The 26,032-nt window shown below is 50.0% G+C and overlaps 11 protein-coding genes across 11 annotated transcripts; 9 read left to right on the forward strand and 2 right to left on the reverse strand.

The window, feature by feature from the left end:
* Positions 1–1,107: 1,107 nt before the first annotated feature.
* Positions 1,108–2,373, reverse strand: A1O9_02035 (uncharacterized protein; the record flags this gene model as incomplete). The annotated part of the gene is made up of 3 exons (XM_013407610.1): positions 1,108–1,343; positions 1,411–1,674; positions 1,710–2,373. 3 exons carry the CDS (start codon positions 2,371–2,373, stop codon positions 1,108–1,110), a joined length of 1,164 nt encoding a protein of 387 aa, XP_013263064.1.
* A 1,768-nt stretch (positions 2,374–4,141) lies between these two features.
* On the reverse strand, positions 4,142–4,681 carry A1O9_02036 (uncharacterized protein; the record flags this gene model as incomplete). The annotated part of the gene is made up of 2 exons (XM_013407611.1): positions 4,142–4,471; positions 4,529–4,681. 2 exons carry the CDS (start codon positions 4,679–4,681, stop codon positions 4,142–4,144), a joined length of 483 nt encoding a protein of 160 aa, XP_013263065.1.
* Positions 4,682–5,685: 1,004 nt separating this feature from the next.
* A1O9_02037 (uncharacterized protein) lies at positions 5,686–6,140 on the forward strand. Its single transcript, XM_013407612.1, has one exon. The coding sequence runs from the start codon at positions 5,725–5,727 to the stop codon at positions 6,088–6,090; it is 366 nt and encodes a 121-aa protein (XP_013263066.1). The 5' UTR covers positions 5,686–5,724; the 3' UTR covers positions 6,091–6,140.
* Positions 6,141–7,815: 1,675 nt separating this feature from the next.
* Positions 7,816–8,293, forward strand: A1O9_02038 (uncharacterized protein; the record flags this gene model as incomplete). Its single annotated transcript, XM_013407613.1, has 2 exons — positions 7,816–7,936; positions 8,022–8,293. The coding sequence occupies 2 exons, from the start codon at positions 7,816–7,818 to the stop codon at positions 8,291–8,293; spliced, it is 393 nt and encodes a 130-aa protein (XP_013263067.1).
* A 42-nt stretch (positions 8,294–8,335) lies between these two features.
* On the forward strand, positions 8,336–8,775 carry A1O9_02039 (uncharacterized protein; the record flags this gene model as incomplete). Its single annotated transcript, XM_013407614.1, has 2 exons — positions 8,336–8,719; positions 8,758–8,775. 2 exons carry the CDS (start codon positions 8,336–8,338, stop codon positions 8,773–8,775), a joined length of 402 nt encoding a protein of 133 aa, XP_013263068.1.
* Positions 8,776–12,134: 3,359 nt separating this feature from the next.
* On the forward strand, positions 12,135–12,617 carry A1O9_02040 (uncharacterized protein; the record flags this gene model as incomplete). The annotated part of the gene is made up of 1 exon (XM_013407615.1): positions 12,135–12,617. The coding sequence occupies one exon, from the start codon at positions 12,135–12,137 to the stop codon at positions 12,615–12,617; it is 483 nt and encodes a 160-aa protein (XP_013263069.1).
* Positions 12,618–12,646: 29 nt separating this feature from the next.
* A1O9_02041 (uncharacterized protein) lies at positions 12,647–13,283 on the forward strand (the record flags this gene model as incomplete). The annotated part of the gene is made up of 3 exons (XM_013407616.1): positions 12,647–12,959; positions 13,023–13,075; positions 13,143–13,283. The coding sequence occupies 3 exons, from the start codon at positions 12,647–12,649 to the stop codon at positions 13,281–13,283; spliced, it is 507 nt and encodes a 168-aa protein (XP_013263070.1).
* An 803-nt stretch (positions 13,284–14,086) lies between these two features.
* On the forward strand, positions 14,087–16,126 carry A1O9_02042 (uncharacterized protein; the record flags this gene model as incomplete). The annotated part of the gene is made up of 1 exon (XM_013407617.1): positions 14,087–16,126. The coding sequence occupies one exon, from the start codon at positions 14,087–14,089 to the stop codon at positions 16,124–16,126; it is 2,040 nt and encodes a 679-aa protein (XP_013263071.1).
* Positions 16,127–17,042: 916 nt separating this feature from the next.
* A1O9_02043 (uncharacterized protein) lies at positions 17,043–18,249 on the forward strand (the record flags this gene model as incomplete). Its single annotated transcript, XM_013407618.1, has 2 exons — positions 17,043–17,528; positions 17,587–18,249. 2 exons carry the CDS (start codon positions 17,043–17,045, stop codon positions 18,247–18,249), a joined length of 1,149 nt encoding a protein of 382 aa, XP_013263072.1.
* A 1,200-nt stretch (positions 18,250–19,449) lies between these two features.
* Positions 19,450–22,097, forward strand: A1O9_02044 (AGC/PDK1 protein kinase; the record flags this gene model as incomplete). The annotated part of the gene is made up of 2 exons (XM_013407619.1): positions 19,450–21,675; positions 21,729–22,097. The coding sequence occupies 2 exons, from the start codon at positions 19,450–19,452 to the stop codon at positions 22,095–22,097; spliced, it is 2,595 nt and encodes an 864-aa protein (XP_013263073.1).
* Positions 22,098–23,227: 1,130 nt separating this feature from the next.
* A1O9_02045 (uncharacterized protein) lies at positions 23,228–24,937 on the forward strand (the record flags this gene model as incomplete). The annotated part of the gene is made up of 1 exon (XM_013407620.1): positions 23,228–24,937. One exon carries the CDS (start codon positions 23,228–23,230, stop codon positions 24,935–24,937), a length of 1,710 nt encoding a protein of 569 aa, XP_013263074.1.
* Between the last annotated feature and the right edge of the window lie 1,095 nt (positions 24,938–26,032).

A 26,032-nucleotide genomic window follows, 5' to 3' on the forward strand; every position in this document is an offset into this window, starting at 1 on the left:
CCTGAAATTGATCTGCATGTGAATTCTCCAGCCTGGGAATTCGGATGTGGAGTACGGCCAGGTCTCACATAACAAGTATCTGGGGGACCTTAGTCACTGAGGACATTACTCAACGAGCATGCTTGCCGTCGAAAAGCCTGGCAAGCAAGGTAAGCAAGACGAATGCCCTTCTGATCTTTCCGGATGGATGGATCAACAGGACCAACCCTCTACAAGATTCCACTATGACACCGTCCGAATTACCATCCGAAAAAGCACGCACCTTGATCCGTTCCCCTCCCCAGCATTTCAAAACCCTGACCCCAATCAGCAGGTGAGAAATCTTTTGAGACAGCCGTGGTCCTTGGCCTTCGGTCCGTCCAAGTTCGAATCTAGTATGTTAGGAAAGGGGGGAGACAGGTCAAGCATCTACGAGTACGCCGCTTTCCCGGCCGTTCCTAGTTAGGGGTTCAATTCTCTGACGATTTCAGGAGTGGATGTGTTGTAGATTGGCCACCAGACACTAGATTGATTATCAAACCTGGCGGCTATACCAATACCTCTCCAGTCTCAAGTGGCATGCTGACTTTCATAAGGGGCAGATAAAAAAGCAGACAGAATAGGTTCATGGGTTCATGGGTTCATGGGTTCTCCGTGGGCTGCGTCTTGGGGTGCTAAGAAAGTAGACACGACTGGAAATGGCGAAAACGAAAACGAGAACGAAAACAAATACCAAGTCAATGCGGAATGGGGATTGGGTGGAGGAAGATGGATTTCCTCCATTTCTCATTTGGAATCCCCTTGTGCTTATATGCTTTGGGTTCTCTGTTGTCCCCTTTTTCCTTTCTTTTCTCACACCTCATGAGACACGACACAACCTTTATAAATGCATACATGAAGGAAAAATGATTCCTCGTCATGGGGGGAGGAATGCTATTCCACTTTCCAGCTTTTGGGTGATAAGGATTTCGTCACATGAAAGAGGTCACTTATGTAGACTTGTCGCCTACGCCCATGCACGGAAAGCTGGTCTTCTTTCTTCCGCCATTTTCTTCCTCTTCGCCTCGAACTCTACCAGTCCGATCTCAAGCAGAAACCGAAACAAAACCGTCAGAAAGTTCGTCACACTCATGCCCTGAAGGAACGAACAACTCTCATCTTGGCAGGAGGCTCGGCCGGGCCACCGCTGGGGTTAGTCACGGTGCCAGGGAAGCCCAGCAGGGTGTTCCAGGTATCAGCGGTGCTCTTGTCGCGGGTGCCCAGTGCGAGGATCTGGGCTTGGGCGTCCGTACACAGGGTCTTGGCTGCCGCGTTGGCGTCACAGACGTTAGTCAGTTGGTCGCAGATTCTGTTGGTGATGATGTCTGGAAGAAGGGGCTTGGTTAGCTGGGTTTCAGTCTGAAAGGGTTGATAAGGCTGGGGTCAACTTACTAGGGTTCAACGCCTCTTGTTGGCCTTGAGCGACCAAAGGATCAATGGGCAGGAAGGTAAACTCAGTAGCAGGTCTGCCGCCAATGCCGCCTTCGAATTTCATAGTGGGAACACATTGACCGAAGTCAGCGCCGTCTGTGTCAGCAGCACCGCCATTGTCTGCGCCGTCGCCAGCGTCTCCAGTGGCTCCGGCACCGGCAGCACTGGTGGTTGCAGTCTGTTGAGCTGCGGATGTGGCTGTGGCGGCTGCGATGTAATTGTCAGCTTGCCGTGGCTCGAGATCCATTTTAGGTACTTACTTGCTACAGGGGCGGCATTGCAATCCGTGGCGGCTCCTCCGTTGCCAGCATTGCCGCCAGCGTTACCACCTGCGTTGCCAGTATCGTCGCCTGCGTCACCTGCGTCACCTGCGTCGCCTGCGTCACCACCTGCGTTGCCAGCTGCAGGCTCAGTGGTTCCACCAGCGGCATCTTGGGCGATGAAATTGGCAAATCCATTCTCAGTGAGCAAGTCTGCCACACTCTTGCCAGTGGCATCCAGAGGATTGGCCTTGGTCTGGTCAGACAATGCATTGGCGGCGGCAGATCCATCCACATTGGGATCGATCTGAGGAGTAATGCCACGCAGGAGCTCGTTGGCGGGCAGGGTCGGGTCACTGCAGATGGTGGGGATATCCTGGACGAAGGGATTGAAGTTCTTCTCGGCAGCAACCATCCCGATGGCGGCAGCGATGGCATCGGCATCAGTACCAAGTTCTGCAAGGATCTGGTCACCACGTTTCAACTTGTCGCAGGCATTGGCCCCGGCAAGCAAGTCGCTGATGGCTGCACCAGCGATGGTGGCTGCAGCGCCAGGATCACCGCCCTTGACTGCAGCAATATCAGGGATCGGGATTTGTTCCTGGTTAAAGCGGGCATGAGCCACGGCAATGAGCACTGCAAGGGCTACCTGTCGGGAAAGCATCTTGATCGACTTTGGGTTGTTGGGAGGGAGTAGTAACGAACGAATTGCGAGGGTTTGGATGAAGGCAAAAAGAGAGACTGGCTCGCGAAAGATGGAATGAAAATAACCGACCAGCGGTAGGAATAGCAAAGTACAATGCAGGCGAAGGAAGTGAGTGATGAGGATGGGAAAAGGAAACGTCTGGAATGGAAGGGCGAGATGGAGATCTTTCTTATATGATTCCCTGATTCAGCATATCCCGCAATTGAGACGGCGCACCTCGAATTGATCATAATCCCTTTATTTCGGATACTAGGACTCTGGTAGATTGGAGAAATTCGACTGAGATGCGCCTATTTCTGCAGGCGAATCTGTCGAGGAGTACTTGATACAACCCTGCCAAGCATGGAAGCCGACAAAGCCGTTGAAGTCTAATAAAGCTCAAGGGAAAGCTCAGGCAACAGAATGTCGTCATATTTACCGTTGAAGAGGTGCCTTTGGTGTCAAGGAGACAGATTAGGTGGCGAGCATCCAATTTACCCATTGGGTGGAGACGGGCCACCGGTCTTGGAGGTTTTGAAGTCGAGGACTGGCTGAAGCATTGGACGTCTGATGCTGGTTTCACGTGGGACAAATGTGGATCCCGATGAACAAGGCTCTCCAGATGGGCGCTTCTTCCGGAATGCCGTTAGTGGCATCGTCCCCACAATGCTGAAGCCTCGATCTTGAATCAAGCCGAACTAGTCTCTAGATGCAGAGCTAGCTAGCCTTGCTGCTGTAGAAGCCTGCTTGCGAGGATGCAATGGAGTAGGACGTAAGATTAAGTGGGGAGTAGGACGTTTACTCGTTACAGACTCCTTGGCATACACTAGCTACATCTTGGCAAGTCTTCTAGTGATTCCTCGTACTAGAGACCACGAGCAAATGGTAGAAAAGTTTATGAGTTAAAGCGAGTTTACTTTTAATCTAGTGCAGCGCTAGGCCGTACTACAAGCAGACGGTATCTCCTTCGACAGGGAGCTGGCCTTGGGCACCGCGCTCCTTACCCTCAAGGTCGACGCACTCATTAGGACGCACACCAACATGATGCAGACGAAGGAGAAGTCCTCGGAGACAGGCTTTGAGCTCATCGCCGAGCTGCCTCCGCCCCGTGGCCAAATGTACAGTACATCATGCAGCAGATGGCGCACAATTTGTATCTAAGCGGATTACCCCCAGGGCGTGTCCAGCCTGCCACATTGCACCGTCTACTTCACACTACCTGAATTTGCAATATCCTTAGTTTCTCAATGCCCAAGATTCAAAGTCTCCTAGCTTGTCTCTGTTATTTACTAGAGTCGCATCGCAAAAGCAGTCATGAAAGGCGACGCAATGCTTTCGCTTTGATTCCTTTGCTATACCTAACTCGAAAGAAAGTCCCAATGCTGACACTATCAATATGGTAAGTCGATGGAAAGTCGTAGTCGTGTTTGGACCTGACCGAGCTACTTACGATATGCTCGGGGTTGTTAAAGTTTCAGAAGGTTTGAGCAGATTTTTCTTGGTGTGGCTTCGTGGTTGAAATTTCTCAGAAAAGGAAATTTCCAACCAGATGGGCCTTTGCCACGTTTAGATTGGCCTTACATAGAGAACCATACTGTACAACCATCTGTCTGAGGGGCTAGATTTTTGGCCTCACATCGACGTCGCAGGGCTACTTGGCGTCTTTACTAGTTTTTGGCTTTGACACTCTCCTTGCGCTCGAAATCTCTCTCTCTGGGGAGTGATGGGAAGCTCTTTGACCATATCATCAATAAGTGTATCTGAAAGAAGGGTGGTCGTCGCCTAGGTTGCGTAATTCTTCCGCTGGAAGATCCAGTAGAGAGTCCCGCTTTCCAACATCGCGCCGCCTATTCTCTGCTCTCAGGTAGAAGAGAAATGCGATCGATGAGAAAATTGCCAGGAGCATGAAACCTAGACCAACACCAAATCCGAGGGGATACTCTGGTGCCTCACTGTTCACAACGACATTTGATGCCACGAGGCCGCCACAGTTCGCTAGGGAGATCTGCATGGCGATACCCACACTTCGTTTGTAGTGGCCACCAAGGTTGTTGGTTAGCCAGCCTATCGTTATAGGCTGTGCAACGAATTACCCCGTGAGGGATACGAAGAGTGCAAAGTATCGCACGCCCACCGACACCGAATGCATGTTCAACATAATGATATAACCAGCAACCGAAGGGATCGCTCCAAGAAGAACGAATGCAAATCGATGCTTGATTTTGTCCGAGATGATGGCCACCACAATAGTGCAAGTGGCCGCACAGAGGTAAATGGGGATGGGCATAATCTGCGCACGAACTGATGTCCATCCTAGTTGTCTGAGGATGGTGGAAGTGAAGAAGGCGGCTGAGTAGCTGCATTCGAAAGTCCCAATTGCCAAAATTGGCAAGCCGGAAATGAGTGGTCTTCAAGCATCCCGCGGAACAGAAGACGTTAGTCTTCTGGTAATAATCTGTCCAGGGATCTCGGGCTCTTCATGTTTGGGTATCACCCTGTATAAATGGACACTCATGAAGGCTGAGCGAGATACAAAGAACCTCACGCCAAGTCGTGCTGAGCTGCTAGTCCGTCTATCGCACGCAACTGGTCTAGTCCAGCAGACCCACCAGAAAATGCATTTTGGAACGTGTTCGATGCCTCTTCGAAGTTATAGTCTGAGTTGCAGTTGGCTAAGAGGAGATACCTTCAAACTAGTGTAAATCTACGTAGGTATCAATCCGGTCGAGTCTGTCAGCACAACCCTCACCTACTTAGAGTGACACATAACGCCAAGGCGACTAGTGCCTTGTAGCCTGTTGCCTCCCGTCTACTTTATCTTTCTAACTCTTACATAGTTAGATATAGACAGAATTAACTCACCCATTGTGAGTAGAATAGCATCTCTTCCCCTTCGTTTCGCCCCCTAGATATTACAGTGTCTATAGGTGATACCTAAAGTTCTTATTCTCCCAATCATTCTCCTCCACAGGTGCCGAAACAGTTTCTCGATCCTCCACATGAGACTGGCCGGTCCGTGGTTCGGGGTCGATAAAGACATCCTGAGTAGTGTCGCGTCTTTTGTTCTCCCACACTAGATAAGAGCGGAATGCGGCGAGGACACTTATGGTAATGCAGAAGAGTGCAAGTAGGGCGGTGAATGCTGTTTCGTACTTGGGAGCTTCTTTGGTGATGAAAAATTTGAGGACCTGCTATACTACCTATATGCCGGATTGTGTTAACGACGTGCGAGCTATTCTAGAGTGGAAAGCCATGCCTGCACAGTATCCAATAAGAAAGACCGCGTTAACAGTAGACTCCCGCTTCATCTTAGCCATCTTAGCCGTGGCTATGCAAGAGTCGAGTGCATGCGTTCGTGCACCATCCACCCCGGGGGTTCACAGTAATCCGGGCATCATGCAAAGCGACCAGGGTCAGGGTACGTGTAATTCGAATGGTACCATACTGCTGCCTTGTCCCTACGCCAGCATATACCAGATGGTGTATGACGGAACTGCTGGGTCCCGATATGACGCGGTCAGTTTGGTGAAGATGTTGAATGTCGCCTCGTCTATGGCGTCGGACAACCCAGCACAGACATACTACCAAGGCGCCCGGCTTTACAACTCTGGACCGTACAGCCTCCAGAATACGACAGACCTGGGGTCACCAGGGTCGACACGATGCTATGCAAGCGACGTCGCCAATTGCCTTTAGGATGGGTAGATGGGCCTAATTACTGCCCGTTGGACGATGACAGTTCTCAGCGGCTTCAGCGTCGACTGCCCATGTGGATGACATACCCGGTAGCTATCAAGGCGGAACACTACCTAGGATCGAGCTAAGAAGTTAAAACTCAAGTGGATGGTCATCGAACATCCAAGGCTCTAAGTCGGAGGAGACAGACATATCAGGCATTCTTGTCCCGAAGCTTATGTCTACGTTCCACAAGTCCTCCATTCGCGCCCAGCCGGTTGATAGAATCTCTTGCTGAAGCAGAGCGTCACCGAATGACTGTAGTACCGGCAGTGGCCCTCTCTCGGACATGTTGGACCGCATTGTAGAAGTTTGCCCTGTTGTTCCATGGCCAGATTCGTCGCAGAAGCTTGGTACAATCTCCATTTGTCGTGCTCGACTGCTAGTACTGACGCGCAGGTCCTGCAAGTGTGCTGACATGTTGCGCTCGTGGCCAGGATGGAACTATCATAGATAGCAAGATAGGAGACCGGCTTTCCCCATCAACAATCCCCCCAATTCTACCAAAACAATTAGCCACGCGGGTCCACGGAATCATATGCAGTTCGATTAAGCTGGACCAAGTGGGACGAAGTCATGTCGGTATTTTCCGAGCGCGCCTAAAATAGCCAGTACTGATCGAGACCGTAACTCCTGGTATGTAACCGACAACTGTTCCCGTCCACCAGATCATCGAATTGTCCTACACTCATGGCACCGGGCCAGAACGTTTAGTGGGTAATTGACTTCAAGTCCGTCCCTATCTACTGATAACTACGGCACAAAGCATCACTGCCTGATCAAGGGGGAATAGAGCAATGATACCGACATGGCAGTGAGGTGTATATAATAGCTGGCATACCTTGACAAGATTCAACCTGTTCGTGGTTCGTTCTGCTTCCTTGCTGTGAACGTTTCTATAAAGGACGCACTAACGACACAGAAACAGACCTTGTTCTACACCAAAGCCATTATGTGCCTAGACTCACGAGATTTCAGCGACGAGAGAACCATAACCTCTTCACCCAATGCAAAGATGACGATGGCGGATGCTACTGCCACTGCTCCCAAGGACAGATCTGACCCAGAAATATAAGAGGTAGCCGGCGTCGGCGTCGGCATTAGGAGGTTAGGAATAGAAGATCCTTTTAGCCGTAAATATAATGTAGAGCTTAAATATAAGACTATGCGCTGGTAGTGCGTATTTTATATTCCGAGTTACCCTTTCCTGTATCTTTAAGTAAATAGCGTCGGTGACTATAGGAACTACGGCTTCTATACGTGACCTAATAACCGCTTATCCCATCTCTCTAACCTCCTGTTCTCTTTGCTGTTTAAATAATTAGTGATGACTAGCGAGTCGGTATCTTTAGGTATTCTTTCCTTACCGTTTTCCATGGCTACCTTTGGGTTCGTACCGTAAGTCACTATTCCCTAATCTAAGCTCTCAAGAAGGTTATGGCGATTGAGTAGATTACTGACCGGTCGTTTCTATAGTAGTATTATCTTAATTATTAGTATTAGTCTCCTTACTACGTATACTAGCTATATCCTCGGCTAGTTTAAGCTGCGATACGCATAAGTTCATAGTATGGCCGATGCGGGTGAGATCCTATTCGGCGTCTAGACCGCGAGATTATTAGAGCTACTTAGATCATCTTCTCTATCTTCCTTATGGGAGTATATATCTTAACCTTCTCTATCATGATGAACACTCTCACCAATCACGCCACATGTACGATCATTTTCTGCTTCGTTGGGGCCGTGATCTGTTTTATCTTCGCTCTCCTGCGAACACTACATAAGGTATCCTATATGGCAGTCTTTGGTGAGTAAAAATGACCTTTCCCCTGACGCGGTGATTGGCTAAGCTCGCCTTTTATTGACCTTCGACTAATTCCATCCATTTATAGCGTCCATATCAATTCTGACCGCGATAATTGTCACTATAGTTGCCGTCGGGATCGAAGCCCCTTATCCCCACGCCTATGCCACCATAGAACCACCCCTGATCTCCGGCTTCGGCGCCACGCTAAACATCATCGTCTCCCTGTCCGGCCACATCGCCTTCTTCAGCTTCCAGTCGGAGCTGGCCAACCAGCGCGAATATCCTAAGGCCCTCTTCATGCTCCAAGGCACCGACACGCTTCTATACCTAATCGTCGCCGTGGTGATTTGTCGCTAAGCTGGCGTTGAGGTGCGGAGCCCTGCATTCCTCAGCGCAAGTATGGTTGTGAGAAGAGTAGCTTTTGGATTGGCTTCGGCCACCATCGTCATTGCCGGGGTTATTCTCGACCATGTAGGTGCCAAGTGCATCGACGTGCGCATCTTCCGGGGCACCTCGCGCATGAATGAGAGGTCACTGGTCTCATATGGTACCTGGGTATTGATCACTCCCATCATGTGGACCATAGCATGGATCACTGCCGAGGCGATCCCGGCCTTCAATGATCTCCTTGTTCTTCTCGCAGCCGCCTTCTGTAGCTGGTTTACTTTCGGTTTAGAAGGCCTATTTTGCCTGCATTTAAACAAGGGGAAGCTTTTCTCGACCCAAACCAAGTCGGCTTTAACAGTACTTAACATCATAGTCCTCGGGATCTGCCTAGTCACGGTATGTTCATATCTTGCATCCTATTACGTTACTCTTAGCTAGCTGCAGCGCTGTAAATCGCTTGAGGGCAGATTAAGTCCGTTTCCCACTATTCTTAGTCTGAATACACCTAGAGTGGCTGTAGGCGTGCTGGGGATGCAACTAAAACTTCACCGGAAGATCATTGCTCAACGTGACACTGTGGCTACATTCTCAATAATGGCCCTTTCCTGGTTTTTATGTGCTGATAGGTAGGAGTGGCACTTCTCTAGCATGCAGAACTATCTGACCCTCCCTTAGGAAAATTTGCGAATATGGGAGGAACGCCACTGCTCATGAAACCATTATAGGTTGCTGCATCTGACTCGATCTATCTATCTGTAGTCCAACAACTCAGCATAAAGGCATTGACGTTGGAAGAACGAATTTACACGTTGCTAACAGTCAGCCCCAAGGCTATCTTAGAGAATCTCCTAGGCTCAGTACCATGGGCCCCCAGTAGTTGTATGAATTGCATTGAGTGAGTATAGCATCAACGACCTACATGATATCAAAACTAGCTACCGCCAAGGAACAGACTTCACACTTGTAGGCACCATAATAAGTTGCTAGCGCATATTTAAAAGGAGAAATCAAGGATTTGGACTCTATTTACTGCTATGTTGTACATGCTGCCAGCGTCTTGTCTACCAAAGTATGGGAAAGCTACTTGCGACTCTTAATTCAAGCGTGCTTAGTCGATTCCATTCAGCGTGCCCTATTTCCCTGTCGACGCTCGGAAGACATCTCTACCAATAGATTTGGACATTGTGGAACAACATCGTCTCCAGGATCGTACCAGGTATGGGAATAACATTCTTGCTTCGATGTAGCAGCCATGCCAGAATCAATTGACATGGATTGAGATTCCTGCTAGGCATGGTCTCCTACAACTGCTTCACCAATTCAAGGTTCTTTTCGAAATTTTGTGATGAGAAGCGTGGAAGCATGCGATGGAATTCCTTTCTTCAAAGTCGTCTCGGGATATTATCGTAACTGTGAGGAATCCTCAACCACGGGCGAATACGTCAAGGGCGTCACCTCGAGCGACACAGATTAGCTATGTTAGATTGGTACGAACAGGGCCCGCTATAGTTGCTAGTTCTGCTGTATCGACATTTGGACTAGGTACCGTCTGCATAAGACCAGACGAGGCTTGCATTGGACTTTGAGCGGCGAAAGCAGCTCTGGAAGAAGCAAAGTATCCGACTTGTACGGAAAGGACTTGTTCACTTACACCGTTACCATGAACGAGGAACGCAGAATCCGGCAAGCATGGTGACAAAAGCCTTTGGTGAAACTGTCGGGAAATTCCTGATTCCTGATGCGCCAAAAGATCCTTCTCTCAATTATTCTTCTTATAACTACTATTTACCATTAGCTATCTCCTCCCTCCTAGTAACTACTAGTAATTACTAGTTATAATTATACTCTTCTAAGTATCTACTACTTTATCTATTACTTATTGCTAACTTCTAAGCCTTGCCGAGGTTAATACTGAACTGTCGCTGCTATATGCCAAGGAGTTGCTGAACGTCCTACTCCACCATGCGCCCCCTGCTTGGCCTGATTTCAGGATGGATAAAGCACCAGAAGTTAATCGCGGGGCACCGATGGCTTCCCACCGATTCGGCGAGGTGGTGCGATCTGGTAGAAAAGTGAGAAAGCCAATTCTGTCCGCATATCCTTCTCGCACGATTAAGTGGGATCTTCTGGATAGTGATCGAAGCGTAGGCTCATCCGATTGGTCAGAAGTGGCCACGACTCCATTCCAAACAGCCAGACTCCGCTGGCGTTGATAGACCACCCCTAGAGCAAATTCACGCCCGGGGTTGCTTGGCAGGAGAATTTCCACCAGGCCAGAGAACAAATTAAATCTACATGTGCAGTGTGATGGAATGCAGAATCAGGAGACACGACCTTGAGCATTGACCGCTTGGCATTGCATGAATAAGATTCAGTGAAAGTCGGATCGAAAAACCAATGAGAAACGTTGAGTCCCATGAAGCGAGAATTCCATTCTTTAGAAGCCGAGGGACCAGGGTTTGTAGGATTTGGGTACTCGCTGCTGACGCCCCTGACAGTATTCCGTACTCCGCATGCAATTCGGGAAGCATGGAAGCTAAGGACCTAAACAGGCAACATCATTCGGTATTCTGGCAGCTTGACTGGCCATGTGTTTATGACGAAGGCGGTGAATCTAGTCCCTGTTTCACCATTCTGTTAGCCTCACGAGTTTCGAGAAATCCCTCTCCGAGGGGAGGGATTGGATGCAGAGAGGGGCATTTACGACCGCGATTATATCGGCTTTTATCAATTAAGGAAGCCTGAAATTCCCATTTTCTTTCAGCATCATGCAGAACTCCATGAATGGCGAAAAGGTTGGAAAGACAGCCTTGTCAGGTGACTGTTGGACTCATCTATGACGCCGCGCTTTTCCGTTTGCGGGAAGGAACCCCCAAGTTGCGAGTATTTGAAAAAGCTGCATCTCTTCAAATCCTATTATGTTTCCGGTTTCATATCGCATCCTGGGATGCATAAGCTCTGCGCATGGAAGCAATCGAGGAACCGTGCACGCTCGACCCAGAGGTATGTCTCACTTCCCAAACATCCAGAGGCCAGCGGGGTTCTTGACTCGATGACGAGGTGGGCACACATGGGCCAAAAATCAAAATGACGATAAAACCGCGCACCGTGAAACTCTGCCAATGGAAATGCCACCAGTTTGTCTTCAATGGTAGATGGGATTTCATCCCACCAAATATGCAAATATCTCCAATATTCAAAACATCAAACCTAACTTTGCACCCCCACGTCTCCTCTCGAAATCATCAACTTTGCGGGGTCACTGCCCGTCAGTTGGCCCTGCCCAAAGGAACTGCTCCGGTTTACTCAATTTCGAGAAAAATATCGCTGGGACTATTGATACATCAAGGTCGTCATCTGCATGAATACTGAAACTGCCAATCTATGGTTCACGCGGGGTCGAAGCATTTGCTATTTGGTGACTTCCTCGGCAGTGCGCACATTTTGTTCATCTGGCTCGGGATCTGGGGATATCATGTCTGCACAATGACATTGGGATCTCGGAAACCTCATCTTATGTCTGTGGAGATCTCCAGTGTGATTGGGAATAAAGGTAAGCGTGGTATAGAGAGAGTCTTTGACCTCACCTATTCCTCCTTAATTTGCTTCCAACCATATATCATACCTCTTCCAATATAACTATTAAGGTAAACTTTATAAGTAACAGCATGCCTACCACTAACGGCCAGAATGGAGCAACTCACTCGTGGGAATCGCTTCCGAAGGCGATGTCCCAGGTAGTATCATCATTGAGTAAGCTTTGCAGTGGCAGGCTTTTGTCGCCACAAAAGCCATCATCGAACCAGTAACTATGGCTATTCAGTCCTCTGGCAGTGATGATGCCGTTCTTGTCAAGGTAGACCCAGGCGCAAAGACAACTGCCTCGACAGGGTCGGCCTCAAATGCAGACTTCGCGCTCTCTGCTCACGGAGAGCATTGGGAGAATTTTCTTGCCGCAGCACCTGTTGCTCCATATACTAGTTTTATCGGGCTCCAAGGAATGAATATTAAACAAGTATGGGTTGGTGTTAATGGCAATGAAGTAAAGTTTGCCCAGTATGGCCACCTCGCAACTCGGCTCCTAGAACTTCTTCGCGAAGGCCAGAATGGACCGTTGAAAGAAGATCCACAGCCTGAAATAGATGAAGATCACATCAGCGGCAAATACAAATACATCGATTGCCCCGTCTGGGGGGCACCAAGGTCTTCTATGAGCAATCTGGTAATGGACAGCAAGAGATCGTCTTCCTGCACACAGCTGGTAGTGACAGCCGTCAATACCACGGCGTCATGAAAGATCAGCGGATGCGTGAGAAATCCACCATGATAGCCTTCGATCTGCCTGCCCATGGAAGGAGTTTTCCTGGTAGTAAACATGTTCCTGGGAATCACACAAACAACGAAGAGGCCTATGTCGGCACGATTAGGGAGGTGGTTAAGGCCTTGAAGCTTAACAAACCCATCATTTGCGGTGCTTCGATGGCTAGCCAGGTCTGCGTTGCAGTGCCAATCCGAGCGGACGAGGCTGGAGTCGGGGGCACAATTCCGCTGCAAGGATGTGACTATTTGCCCATGGACCGTCAATTCAACGATAAGTCACCGGTCTGTAGCCAAGCGCTGTTCAACCCGGACTGGAGTAAGGCCCCCTCAACCACGAGCATTCGGTAGGATACTAGGATGAGTACTATCAAGTCTAAAGTTTATGGAATGGTGGCACCACAAAGCCCTCTCGTGAACAAACAACTCATCCGGGTGAGTTAGTGATCGTTCTAGCATAATGAAACTTGTATAGTTTGGCTGACCACTCTCTACCCTCTAGCACATGTACTCTGGACAAGCTTATGGCATCTTCCATGGTGACTTGGACTTCTACTTTGGAGGATTTGACGCGCGAGATCGTGTCTCATCCATCAATGTCAAGAAGTGTCCGATCTACTTCCTCCCAGGGGAATATGACTGAAGCACAACACCGGGGATGAGCAATGCCACAGCCAAGAAGATTCAGGGAGCCAACTTCAAGGCCATGAGGGGACTGGGCCATTTCCCAGCAACGGAAGATCCAAATAGATTTGTGAGGATCTTCGTTCCTTATGAAGAATCGTTCGCAACCCTAGCAGGACTCGGCTTACCAATCTTCTCCCAACTAGGTCCCATATCTCCTGGATGCGATCGAATGGATCTAGAACACTAGGAAGGCATGAAGGACGAGAAATTGTCCCTCGACACAGACAAATGACCCTTCAAAATGTAGGCAGAGCCCGCTTGCCAAGTTGGAGAGCTTGGAGGCCCTCTGAGGACTTCGATTGGGACATTTGGTCATGAAGGTGTCTGTCAAAAGTTCTACTCCATTAGAAATGATTGTTGTTGGGATGTTCACAGTATGTCGACTGGGTTTTTTGATAACATACACAGAGAGTCCTTGGTGATTCACAAATACACTACACCAGATAATGCCAACAAGCGTTTGTCTAAGCATTAGTGATGTTGCTTTTTGAACAGGCATTTGATATCCAATCGCGTTAGTTGGTTGTAGGTTCGGCTAGCATCATTTGACTAGTACGGAGACACATTCGCCCGGAAACGCAGCGTGTTTGCGCATGTTTGCTTGTTCAAGTCGCATGAGGAATGTCCGTGCACATGTACTACTTACTGTTCGCATTCTCCGAACACGTCTCTAATGGCCCATCCTTGATTACGCCGATATCACAATTTCGCACTGCTCATGACCGAGAATCTCCGTTCATTCACCTGCGTTACGTGAACATGACCGACTGGGGCAAGTCGAAGGTCGCCGACCTGAAAGAAGAGTGCAAATCTCGTGGCATCCCACTCACTGGCCTCAAACTCAAGCAACAATACATTGACAAATTACAAGAGTATGAAGGGGCACAAGAGATTCAGAATTCCAATGAATCGGAGAATGCAAATGTGATATCCCCAGAGGAAACACAGCCTACGACGCCGAAGAACGAAACCCCCGACTCTCAGCCTAGCAGAGACTCTGAAACGAATAAATGCACCGGTGAATCAAATGTTCATGCGGACAAGTCTGTCTCAGATCAAGGCCCTATCTCCAGTGCGGTTGATGAAACTCAAGATCACGGAGCGCAAGATCAATCAGCAGGATATCTCGGCACTGATACTCAGCATGTGAGCGCGCAAGAGCCTATGGAAGGAGACAAACCTGTAGAGCAGCAGAAGGAAGAGGAAGATGTGCAAGCTGAAGATGCGCATTCGCCCACGGATACAACTCCGGCGAATGGCTATCCTACAGACAAGAAGCCTCTGTTGATACTAGGATCAGATCAGGTTCAAGTGGATGTTGAAAGCATCAACGCGCAAAGCCACGAAGCCCCAGGGCACTTGAACGGAGCTGGGTCAGGTGTAGATATTGCCACCCTTACTGAGGACCAGAAAAGGACTTCTGAAGTTACGAGTGAGCAAAGTCAAGAAGCGCTATCAACGATACGGTCAAAATTCGCCCTCATCTCTTCTGACACCAGTACACCGACCTCTTCACAGACCCCTGAGGCGGATCTGCTGGACGATAGAAAGAATCGTCGAAAACGAAGTCTCACTCCTGTTCCTATGGCTGAGGAAATGGCGCGCAAAAAGGTGAGACTAAGCGATGCAGCAGAGGATGCAACCAAGGAGCCCGTTTCATCCGAGAGGTTCGAGGCTCCTGCTCATGGTGTTCAGGAGACCCAAGGCGGAGGCACTGAAGGGAAAACTCTTGACCTCTCCCCTCAGCACTCTGGAAATGGGGATAGCAGTACTGCCGTGCGCCGAAACTCTGTGAGCCCTGGAGTCGCTACCATCAAAATACCACCTGTCTCGCCTCCCGAGTCACGAGGCCTCTCAGAGGAGCGTGATGTACCGGCCGCCCTACATCCAGCGACCTGTTCACTCTACATTCGAAATCTGAAGCGACCATTACATATTCCCACTCTTCGAAGTCACATTGTATCATTAGCACAGGCACCCGATCCTATTACGATTTTTTTCCTTGACAGCATCCGAACGCACGCATTCATTTCATTCACCTCTGTTGCCGCTGCATCTCGTGTTCGCACGGCTATGCATGACACACGTTTTCCGGATGAAGCTATGCGTGAGCCGTTGTTTGTGGATTATATTCCTGACGATAAGGTCCAGCCGTGGATCGATGAAGAGACGGGAGGTAATAGCTTTGGCGGACGAGCAGGAGGGAAACGATTTGAAGTTATCTACGACGCAGGCAGACATGGCGATGTCGAGGCCATTTTCCAAGAGGTCGACACTAGAAACCCTCAACCCCCACTCCCACGACCGTCCCTGACATCCAGAACATCCATCGACATTGGAAGACCGCGACTTGAAACTCGCTCTCAGGAGGTCCACCCTGATCGCGCAGCACTCGTCTCCAATCCGACTCAATATGATCGTCCTCCGCCTTCACGAGCCTCAGCGCAATCTAGGCCAAACAATAGTGGAGTCGGCTTCAAGGCACTCGATGATCTCTTCCCTTCAACGACTACGAAGCCAAAGCTATACTTCAAGCCAGCTCCAGATGATGTGGTACAAGATCGGATGAACATGCTCCGGGACCTCCGTGTAGAGTATTCAGAGATGGGACGCAGCGGGGATGAAGGCATGAAGCGCTATAGCTTCGAGCTATACAAAACCGGACGCGAGGAGTGGGTCGACAAAGGACCAGAGTTTGGATTTGGAAGAAAGGGCCAGGATCGACTCACTGGTTTCAGGGGGAGAGGTGGAGGAGGTTACCGTGGTAGGGGTGGTGATTCGTGGAGGGGCGCGAGATAGAGGGTCTCCTATCTGCTCTTATCTGCTTCTTGATCTCTGGGATGAACAAATGGAGCGGAGCTTGTTTATTCCAGCATGACGGACGGCGTTACCGCATGTATGAGTACGAAAAGGTTGACGACATGCTTACGGCCAGATGCCACACTGTAACAACAATGTCACTTCTTCAAACAGCAGATACTGATTGGCCACACGAAATGGGAACTCGCATTAATGGCAACTAGGCGCGCTGTTGATGCAGCCTGGCCATGACATTTGATTAAGGAGAATTCACTTCCTCGAGATTTCTACCATGGGTCGAGAAGAACGGTACAGGGGCAAACGTCAACGATGAATGCGGTTGGAGTAGTCCTTCGTACTTCCCCTTCAGGTGATCACCGAGTCAGCAAACGGGTTTGCCATGTAAGGCCAAAGTCGTTATTAGGTCCCTCGGCTGCCTACTACTCGTGAGTCACCAGTGGTTACCTAAGCCAACCAGCACTGCCTAAATGGGAGTGAGCTTGGGCAGGGGTCTTCCAGTAACTAACTAGTTCCCCCGGCGGTTGTTCTGCGCTGTTGGTGTGTGTGCGTCATGCCCAAGCTCGGTCGGTGCTCGAGGTCTCGCACCTGGAGAAATACTCACGTCTGACGCTCGATATTCGCTTCTCGGCACGTGCTAGGGCTCACGGCAACGCGGAGCCACTATTGTCAGACAAAGCCTTTAGTGGAAGAAGTCAGTGGAGGTCTCCGTAGATGAGCGACTTCAGCCTCTACCACTGCTCGGTCCAAGGCAGTAGGACACACTGCGGTCCTTACAACCTCCTACTTTCTTTCAAATTGTGGTCAACGGAAACGTTGTCAATTAGACCTTTAATCACGCTCCTCTGATTGCCTCAGACCGCTCCGTTCCATTCATTAGATCCATATCCTTGAAGCGATGCGCGATCCCCTTCCACCTCCGCCACCTTGGCTGGTCGAATTCACCAAGCCGTACGCCGAAGCGCTCTATCTTCCTTCTTTGCCTTATCACATTCACGAGGTCCTATTTGCGTTCATACTTTACCAATCCACTCAATCCTTCTTCTCGCCTGTGCTTTCCAACCTGCTCTTTCCCCACATCTACCCGAAGCTGACACGCCGAACCCGAATCAACTGGGATGTGCACGTGGTGTCTCTATTGCAGTCATGCCTGATCAATGGACTGGCGTTGTGGGTTATGTTCAAAGATGAGGAACGATACGACATGCAGCACAGTGCTGTTGAGCGGGTTTATGGATACACGGGAGCGTCTGGGCTCATTCAAGCTCTGGCAACAGGATACTTCGTCTGGGACATCGTAGTCAGTACTCGCTACGTGAAGATCTTCGGTCCCGGCATCTGGGCGCATGCCGTGACCGCCTTGTCGGTCTTCTCCCTAGGCTTCGTAAGTATTGTCCGAAAAGTTTTCTATTTTGGGGCTCGGGACTGACGGATACATACAGCGGCCGTTCTGCAACTACTACGGCCCAGTCTTTATCCTGTACGAGCTGTCGTCACCCTTCTTGAACATCCACTGGTTTTGCGACAAGCTCAACATGACAGGGTCCAAACTCCAGTGGTATAACGGAATGATCCTCTTGGGCACGTTCTTCGGCTGTCGACTACTTTGGGGCACCTATCAGTCTTTGCGAGTCTACCAGGACGTTTGGCACACAATGCATCTAAACACTACAGCGCCCATATATCGTGAGGTGCATGACTCCCTGCACGCATCCATCTTTAGCCCAAGAGATGGCCAGCTGTGCTTGGGTGAGACCAGCTGTCTCCTGGCTCAGACCGAGGTGATGCAGTTCGTAGGATCGCACACTCAAGCCGTGCCACTCTGGCTTGCTGGCACTTATCTGACATGCAATTTGGTCTTGAATTCTTTGAACTTTTACTGGTTTGGAAAGATGATCGAGACGGTTCGCAAGAGGTTTGACGGAAAGCCTAATGATGAACTCAAACGAGCGCCCAATCGAAGAGCTAGCATGGTGGAAGAAATGGCCACCGAATTAGACTATGAGACCTTGTCGGGACCAAAAACCCCTTTCGAGGAGAAGGGTGATGCATTTACAACGAGTGCCGCTGTGGCAGCCAACAAGGCGGAGGTGAAGAGGCGATGAGCATTAGTCATGTGATATCGTGAGGGCGAACTGAACTTGTCTGGGTACGGATACCCGCAGGAGTTCCTCGGTATGATGGGTTACTGTAGCGCAGGCATCGGCGATTGAGCGTTGTTTGATGGGGATTAGGATACTTTTGGGTCGTGCTGTATCTTCAAAGTGGGTTTTAATAAGAGGTACCTTCTAGAACTCCATTTTAAAATGGATCTAGCACTCCGCCGGCATATGTGGGAGATGGGATATATCCCCACTGCAATCTTGCAGAACATCAGCCAGCATACATACTCCGGACTCTGGACTCCGTACGGAACACGAGGAGCTGCGTACCCAAGTACCCAGGTATTGCAATCCTGGCATCACTGGAAGAATGGAATATACCATTCTGGGGTAGGGAGTACTTACTAAGTACTTACTAGGTACTTACATACGAGTACTCCGTGTCCAGGTAGTGTTCGTACTAGTGCCTCTAATTCGTGTTAGTAGGCCGACTAGAGAGGAAGGCTGGCAAAGTATCAGCAATTGTCGGGGTGCGAAAGTGGTAAGGCTCTCCTGGACGGGTACCCGTAAATTGTCCTCGGAGTGAGTCTGTCGAGGGGCTCCGTATTTGATACGGTCAGGTACCGACTCGAGTGGTGTACGCCTGATACTGGCAGACTGCCCTTGGGTATTGTACCTCGTACGTGGACCGTACGTAACTCGCAGTTCGTGAGTCGTGCACCTACCTACCTCATCCTCGCATCCTCGCATCCTTGCCTCTTGAGTCTGCAGTCTTCAGCCACGAGTCCACGACCAAGTGTAGCTTCGTCTAACAACCACCGAACTGCCCGTGCTGAATCTGTCTGTCTTTCATATTGTCACGCTCGCTATCCATTTCTCGTCGCGCTGCTGATTGCACCGTCTTCCACAACTCACCTCCCATCCATTACACGCTAACCACCCACGGACCCTGAAACCACCAGGTTCACCTCTACCACTACCACTCCCACTGCCAACCCAACGACCATTTCCCAGTTTCGATTTCTAGAACCCCAAGAGACGACTGCGCTTCCCCATCCTGATGTCGGAGTCATCAAGATGCTCCCTGCTTTATTCTCGACCTAGTCCTATCTACTGAGCGAGAGAGGCACGTCATCCGACGGTCACCCCCAATCCCCTCCAAGCCACTCCGTCCACGAGTCTCAAACCTGGACAATAACAATAATGGCCGACCTTTCGTTAGGTCCCCTGCGAATCGCCAATCCAGATGATGCATCACCAGATACTGCATTGCAGCCTCACCCTGCAACCTCTTTCCCACGAGTCTCCCCACTTGTCGATGTCCAGGGCCGGCCTGACGACTATCTGACCTCTGTTCCTCAGCGGACCGACAGCCCTGTCTCACCCATCGAGAGTCTCCCAGAAGATGGGTCGACTTCCGCTGCGATGTCCTCTACTCCCTCCTTTCCCCAAAATGGTCGCCCATTCGATCGGTCTCAACCCAGACAGACGCTGCCCTACTCCTATCAAGACCAACAGCAATCGCAATTTCCTCAATATCCCGCCATGGTCCCGCAGAACCTCCACGATCCGCGACAGATTGCTTCTCGGCCGGGCTCAACATACTACACACAGATGCCTGTGAATGGTGTCAATGGCAATAATTTGTCACGCCAAGGTTCCTATCGCGTCCGCAGTGATGGCTCTGTGTCTACGGGCTTTCCCCAGAGATCATCATCAAAACGTTCCGGCATTGGAGATGTAGCTGGTGTTCCCTCACGAGACGATAGTCACACTGAGCGGTCCTATGGTTCGGGTCAATATACCTTCGGGAATGCTCCATTACCTCCTAGAAGGAGCTCGAGAGGGCTAGCTGGCGGACGGATGGGTAATACCCCTGTGGGAAGTACCCCTCTCTCCACCACACCCAAATCAATCCAGACACCGTTATCGGGCTCGCCGTATAACTTGGAAGATCGTCCCTTGGCCAGTGCCGACGACTGGCAGGAAAGAGGCGCCGCTGTCGGAGTCAAGCGAGAATATGATGCTGAAGGTCGGCAGGTCTTGAAGGCTGTCAAGAAGGGTGTGAAGGATTTCAACTTCGGTCAAACACTGGGCGAAGGGTCATACAGTACTGTTCTCGCAGCTCAGGATCGACAGAGTGGGAAGGACTATGCGATCAAAGTTCTGGACAAACGACACATCATCAAAGAGAAAAAGGTCAAATACGTTAACATCGAAAAGGACACTCTCAATCGGCTAACTGATCATCCTGGAGTGGTCAGGCTCTACTATACCTTCCAGGACGAGCGATCACTATATTTTGTTCTCGACTTGTGCCCAGGTGGTGAATTACTAGGTGTTTTGAAAAGGATGTCGACATTTGACGAAGAGTGTACGCGGTTCTACGCAGCGCAAATCCTTGATACCATTGAATATATGCACAGCCGTGGCGTGATACATCGAGATTTGAAGCCTGAAAACCTGTTGCTTGATGAGAACCGGCATATCAAAGTGACGGACTTTGGAACAGCCAAAATACTACCAGAATGGAGAGACGAAGACGGAAGGGTTGGTGGATTCGAGTCCGATTCGACTTCGTCAGAGAACAGGGCCAATTCATTCGTTGGAACGGCCGAATACGTCAGTCCAGAGTTGTTGACAGACAAATGCGCCTGCAAAGCCAGTGATTTATGGGCATTCGGTTGCATTGTCTACCAACTCTTGGCGGGACGGCCACCATTCAAGGCTGTGAATGATTACCACACCTTCCAGAAGATTGTTGGACTCGACTATGAATTTCCACGAGGATTTCCTGAGGTGGCAAAGGATCTCGTTGAGCGACTACTGGTACTGGACCCTCAACGAAGACTGCCCATAGAACATGCGAAAAACCACCAATTCTTCCAGGGTATCCAGTGGGGTCGTGGTCTGTGGCAGCAAGCAGCTCCTCGACTAAAGGCATATGCACCGCCACCAGCACCACCCATCAAACTCAATGGTGATGGTGTGCAGGACACCTATCCTCCTGACATCGGACCTGGCCACAGTACACATCCGACAATGCTGCCTCCTAGCAATCAAAAACCGAAGCCGAGGGTGATTACGGAACTGCCGCCTCCTAGCCAGCTTGATATCGAATGGTCTCCGGTACTGACGAGGAATAACGAGAGGATCTTGAAACTCGGGAATCTGTTGGTAGTATCGTCACCGAATCCTCACAGTCCACATGGAAATGAAGGCGGAGGGAAACTGTCTCGCTTGTTTGGAGGGAGTGCCACGAAAAAGAGACAGAGATTGGTCATGGTGACATCGAGCGCCCGCATCATCATTGCGGCAGCCGGAGGCGAGGAAAAAAAATCGAAATCGGAGATTTCACTGCTTTCACCTGACATTGACATTTCTAGTGCGACCGATGTCAAGGGTGTCACCCAATGGATTGTGAACACTGTGAGTAGTTTATTGTTTGTCTGTAAGGGACGCATCAACTAACACAGTCTCAGCGAGACAAGCACTATGTTTTTGAGGACCCGAAGCCCTCGTCTGGAGAACAAATGGCCTCCGCGACATCGGCACAAGAATGGCTGGATACCCTTGTGCGAGCACGCGAGATTGCCATTTCATTCCAAACACAGCATTCCAACAACAACTACTCGACGGACGATTCACTTAACATATCGTCCTCGGCACTGTCAAGCCATGCGAGCACAGTTGACCATGCGACCGACCTGAATCCGCCGTCAGGTAGCCACGGGCATAGTGGGCGAGGGATCTTACACAAGCAACATTCCGGAGGGGATGCTGAATCACTCAAAGGAAGAAAACGATTCAGCAAAAGACAGTCCAAGAGTGGCCTGACGGCGGTGTTCTGATTTGCGTGGATTAGCATAGCATTGCGACTACTTAGCATTCGCGAGGCGCGAGGCAAGGTCATGACATGAACAATCGTCTGCACTACCAACAGTAGGAGTATTCATGTATGCAAGTTTGTTTGTGTTGTGTGCATTGTGCATTTGTGCACATTATGGCGATTGTTGGGGCACTTGCCTTGTAGACAGGATACTTCCCTTACTATACCGCTTTGAATGAGGGCGTATATGAGGGTTGGCTACGAGTAAACAGACTCGTCCACCAGTCGGAATGGAATGGGCATGGTTATGACACGACCTCTCCGTCTGGATCTACATCTGTGCCTGTCGTTGAACTCGACCTCTTATTTTATTTGTTTAGCGAGTCATCTGACTATCAGAGCTCACGTGCCAAATCACGTGGAACAACGGTTCCTCCTAATGCCACTGTCGCCCTCGCAGGCTCCGAGTCTCTGACCCGAGTTGTTAGCGGGCGACCAACACCCACCAACCCGCAAATGAAAACTCAAGATGGTCCCAAGACGCTGGTCATGGGTGTTTCCTTGGTCTCAGCAGCCTCTTGACTGGCCGAGGTCGCATGGACCTGCATTCCACTCAACGAGTCAACTGGCTGATCTGCCTCATCTTCGCCACACTTTTCGGCCTCCCCAGATGCACGGATCCAGCCGCACTCTGCTTCTCAGGCTCTGATCAACACCATCCACCTCCACCATGCCCCTCGACAGCCTGCAAGGCTTGGTTACTCCTCTGTAGCCGCGGCGGCAGTCCTCGAGTTCTTCTGGTCTTCTCTTTCTGGTCTTTTTCTCGAACCTTATGAAACATCCACAATTTGTATCTGTACCCCCTCTCTGTCTGCGCTATCGAGGCGTTTTTCGGACCACCCGCACGGCGCCCGACTCCTTCTACCACGCCTACTGCATGGCACCCTAATGACAGAGTGAGACATGTAGTCTGAGAAAGGAAATTCGCACTGTTTCGAGACAATACAATAAATCCATCTCTCGTCAAAAGCTTGCGCTCACCATTACCACGGCCAACTGAGCGTTTCACCAGCTCTTCCCAGCTCAAGTCACCAGACCATGACCATCGACCTTAGCCCAGCCTGACCTATTGCACAGCACGCCACAATTGCGATGGTCTCTCGCGCCGAAGTGGCAGATCACTCGCGCGGCGCACGCTCTGTTGCTTCACGGACGTCCCGTTCACGACACCACCATCACCGAGGCGCGACGCAGTATGGTGGGTCAACCCACGCTCCCCAGAATGAATTTCCATTCTTCTCCCAGTCTGGGGATGTCGAGCTAGTCGTGTCGTGCGACGGGCAGGAGAAGAAGTACCTCTTACACCGATTCACACTGGCGCAATTTTCGGGCTTCTTTGAGGCAAGCACAAGCGCAGAGTGGTCGCAGGATCAGACTTTGCCTCTAGCCTCGTCTGCTTTCCGACCAGAGCAGGCGTTGAGTGCCATCAGGGAAGAGGTATCTCAGTTGAGTGGAACTGCGGGACCAATATCAGCAGCGGCAGTGGCCGCCAACACTACGCAACCGGCTTCAGGTTCACCTGAACGGCCGAGGTGGAGATACGAGCTTGACTGGGAAAATCTAGAAGAGGATGATGAGCCCATTTTGGTCAAGCGAACACCAGAAGGAGTACTCTTTCGTCCTTCACAACCACCTCTACAACCACAACAGCCACGACCGAGACCCCAACCTTCCCATACTTCCTTTTTCCGGTCCATGGCCAACCTTGCGCTATCCCATCATGGACCAGCTTCACAGTCAACCGCTCAACTTGACAACACTGTTCCGGATCCTGCAATGACAAATCCCTTATTACGAGATTATGATAACCTCTTCCGTATTTTCTACAACTTCCCTCCAGTACTCAATGCGAGCAATATTGCCTCAGCTTATTCGGAGTGCAAAGCTTTACTGTCGCTGGCAGACATGTATGATGCTCTCCCTGTTGTTGGCCCACGGATTGACCATCACCTCCTCCGCTTCTCAAGCCGTCTATTCAAACAGATTGCAAAATACCCTCCGAGCTATCTCAAACTAGGATATCTTGCACACAGCAAAACGATATTTTCTGAAGCACTCACTCACGTTGTTGGCCAGTGGCCTGCCGCCTTGCCTTATCTGAAACCGCCCGATCATTCTGGAGGTGGTTACGAGGTTCCAGTTACAGTAATTCATTTGATTGAAGATCTGGTGGAAGAACTGGAAGAATTAAAACAGAAGATTGAGACGAAACTTTTTCGATTGACCCTGACCACATCTCGTGGCGAAAGAGTCAATCCTTCCAACGACTACCTGGGGTGGTTAGCCATGAGCTTGTGGAGGCAATGGCTCGCCGAAAATACAACGCCTGAAGTACGGGGAATTCTGAAAAATGCACCGACTTCGAGACCTGGCACTGCGAATAACAGTGCTCAAAACCCCAATGCATTGATTCCTGCTGCCAACATTCCCGGACGACCACCTGTTCCAGGCCCTCCACAACTCCAGCCTCAGCCTTCTCCAATTCAAACCGGCCGCATCTTCCGCCTCATCGGCAGCACGAATCCAGATTCTTTCCTCAACCACGATGAACTTAAACGGTTCCTGAAGATCCAGCCTCCAGGTACGACCTCTGCATCTGCAACTCTGTATACGAGAGATAATATTCGACGATTCGAGCGCAAGATCGATGAGATTAAAAATGTCGCTAGAGATATCGTCAAACCATTGACGAGAAATTGCCTCGAGCTTGATCTCCGAATGTTGGCAGATGGTGGAGGTGGCGGTCTTGGCTATCTCACGTGCACCAGAGTTGAGGATGCAGATCTGCCTTGGGAGATGTGAGAATGTGGCCAGGCCGTGAAAGGAGAGGGGGCTGCGAAATTGAAGGGAAATCGATCTCTTCATTGACCTTGAGTCTCATTTCCATGTCCTGCTCCCCGCTCACAAGTCAAACCCGTCGACTACTCGTCTCTAAGACTACCGGTCAGGGCGAACGCAAAGCAAACGCTGTATTGTCTGAAGAGTCGGGCATGGTTTCTGATACCATGAGAGGATTCTTGAAAATTCTCGGCATCGAACTTTAGGTTTGCTCCAAGCGGGCTATCTCATAGCTTCAACATTCCTAACCTCAACTCTCCTCAATAGGAATAACACAACACTATCCCCCACGCATCTCTCGGCAAATAGCTACTCACCAGCTGGATAGAACATCAACTTTCAATCTTACCCTCCTCACAAGCAAGCGAACAGGCCAACAAACTAGCATTCCCTTTCCTCACGCCTTTTCCAAATGCACGACCATACCATGTCTTAACGAACCTTGTTATCGCTTTCTGTTATTCTATTTTCAACATGATCAGCAAACAGCCATGAAATGAAACTTGAACACTTTGGATGAAACGACAGCCTTACGAATTTCCTTTAGGGTACCTTGTTCTCTTTCTCTTAACAGCCCCCGACCTGGCCAGGGCTATCGTCGGATCGTCAGTCTAGCCAGGCAATCGAATTAGGTTGCGTTGTGTTTGGACAATGGCTCGATGATTATGATATTGTTTGGACTTGTTTTATATATCCCATGTCTTGGCCGTAGTATGTAGCATTTGGGTGCTTGTATGTCTCTATCAGGCTTTTGGCCTGCAAGCGCTCTTAGCAGCTCTCGATGCGATTCTATAATTTTCTTGCAAGATGACGAGGACTTGAGGAGCACCTTTCTAAAAAAGAATCCTTATGTATCTCTTCCATGGATTCAAGTAGTGTAGAGCTATGGTGGCTAGGTTGTGTCCCAGTCTGGGCTTGCCGACAGAATATCTGGTTAGGCTACGTGAACACCCACACATTTCCCACCCACAGCTTTGCTCGTGGACATGGGTAGATAGATAGATTCGCAGATACCAACTCAATCATACCCTGCTTGTTCAAAAACTGATGGAGAGAGAG

The sequence above is a fragment of the Exophiala aquamarina genome (genome assembly GCF_000709125.1).
Source record: "Exophiala aquamarina CBS 119918 chromosome Unknown aczIA-supercont1.2, whole genome shotgun sequence".
NCBI classification, from domain to species: Eukaryota; Fungi; Ascomycota; class Eurotiomycetes; order Chaetothyriales; family Herpotrichiellaceae; genus Exophiala; species Exophiala aquamarina.

Excerpts from the sequence above, each read along its gene's own strand:
- A1O9_02037 (XM_013407612.1), top strand. The coding sequence starts at position 5,725 with ATGCAAGAGTCGAGTGCATGCGTTCGTGCACCATCCACCCCGGGGGTT.